Genomic DNA, 1,480 nt, shown 5'->3' with positions numbered 1-1,480 from the left:
TATATGAAATATATTTTATTTGAAAATTAAATTTTACATTTTCATTCATTGTCACTTTCCATTTCAAGGAGGATTTCCATAACTTTTATTTTTGCTAATTTGTTTTTCTTTTTTGAAAGATTATGAAAAGAGCTTACTAAGCTTTTACAGAATAACTCATCTGGATCATTTTCATTTATTTTCATCAGTTTATTTTGCTCCACATCATTCATTATCGCTTTTTCAAGAGCAACTTGTAATGGGTCAATTTTCATTTTTCTTTTCATATGATTTGGCGATGAGATAATCATCTGAGGTGATGTAATTGAATTTATAACTGTTTCATTTTCTACTAAAGTCAAATTATCTCTTGAACTTGATGCTCTAATGGAATTGTCTATATTTTCAAGTCCTCTGTGTTCAACTAAATGTTGTGTTTCAAAAATATCGCATTTTATGTTTGAACTAGTCGATTTTACCCCAATGACATCTTTCAAAAACATTAATTCTGTGAAGAATTGGCATGATGGTAATTGTTCCCCACCAGCTCCAGACATGGTAGCCTTTTTTTGACGATTCAAGCATCTACGAAAATTTTCTCTCAATTTCGTCCATGCTGAAGTCAAATTTTTTTCTACACACAAAAAGAAAAAAAAAAAAAAATAGGTTACGTTATGTAAAATAGGTTACGTCATTTTATTATTTAGAAATTTTTGTTTAAATTTACTTGGAAAAATAAATAGCTACCTTCTATTTTTAATAAAGTAGATATCTGCCTCCATGCTTCAACTTTTAAAGGTGTTTCCTTATATGCGCGAGTTGTTGTGTCCCATAAACATGGAAATTTTCTCACTTCTTCTATTAAATGAGCCTCCAAGTTTGTTGGAACATTTTGTATTCTTGAAAAATCCACATTTAGTTCATTCATTATTAAATTAAATTTATAATAATATCGTAAATTGGACAGTTCACTTCAAAGTTTAATATTTTAACATTTTATTCGGGTATTTATACAATTTAAAATTAGCAGTAAAACTAACAAAGTTGTAATTGTGAGTAACTAAATATCTTAATGATTTCCATTTTGCTTCATAGTAGGAAAATAAAAATATACGCGTAAATAGCTTTAAGTAATTACATACATAGTTATAGGAAAATAAATGTTTTTGACAAAATTACGAAATTAAAGCTTTATGACAAAATTACGAAAATGGAAAAATTCTTGGAAACTTTTACACTTTTTTGTTTTTAATTTTCGAAAATTCTAGCAAGGTGATTGGCTGCTCGTTTCGCTATTTGCTTATTTACGGGAAAAAGTTGATTTGAGATTAACCTTTTCCCGAGACAGATATGATGGGAAAAACTAAGCTGCGGGAAAATCAAATTACAAACTGCGCATGCTCACGTGATTAATTTTCCCATCCCTTTCCCGTTCCCGTAGCTAAACGGATGAGTGGAAACTCACCTTAAGTCGAGAAATTTTGGACAAAATATTTACTCT

The 1,480-nt window shown here is 29.0% G+C and overlaps 1 protein-coding gene across 1 annotated transcript; it reads right to left on the bottom strand.

Annotated features, from left to right (window-relative positions):
* On the bottom strand, window positions 1–920 carry LOC149881519 (uncharacterized). The gene is made up of 2 exons (XM_090067488.1): window positions 727–920; window positions 1–613 (listed from the first exon to the last, which is right to left on the bottom strand). Exons 1-2 carry the CDS (start codon window positions 905–907, stop codon window positions 42–44), a joined length of 753 nt encoding a protein of 250 aa, XP_089923614.1. The 5' UTR covers window positions 908–920; the 3' UTR covers window positions 1–41.
* Between the last annotated feature and the right edge of the window lie 560 nt (window positions 921–1,480).

This window comes from Hydra viridissima, unplaced genomic scaffold (genome assembly GCF_058129835.1).
Source record: "Hydra viridissima isolate aposymbiotic clone 2 unplaced genomic scaffold, HvirCarnegie_v1 scaffold_11, whole genome shotgun sequence".
In the NCBI taxonomy this organism is placed as follows: domain Eukaryota; kingdom Metazoa; phylum Cnidaria; class Hydrozoa; order Anthoathecata; family Hydridae; genus Hydra; species Hydra viridissima.
This window is presented reverse-complemented; position numbering and strand designations above follow the sequence as displayed.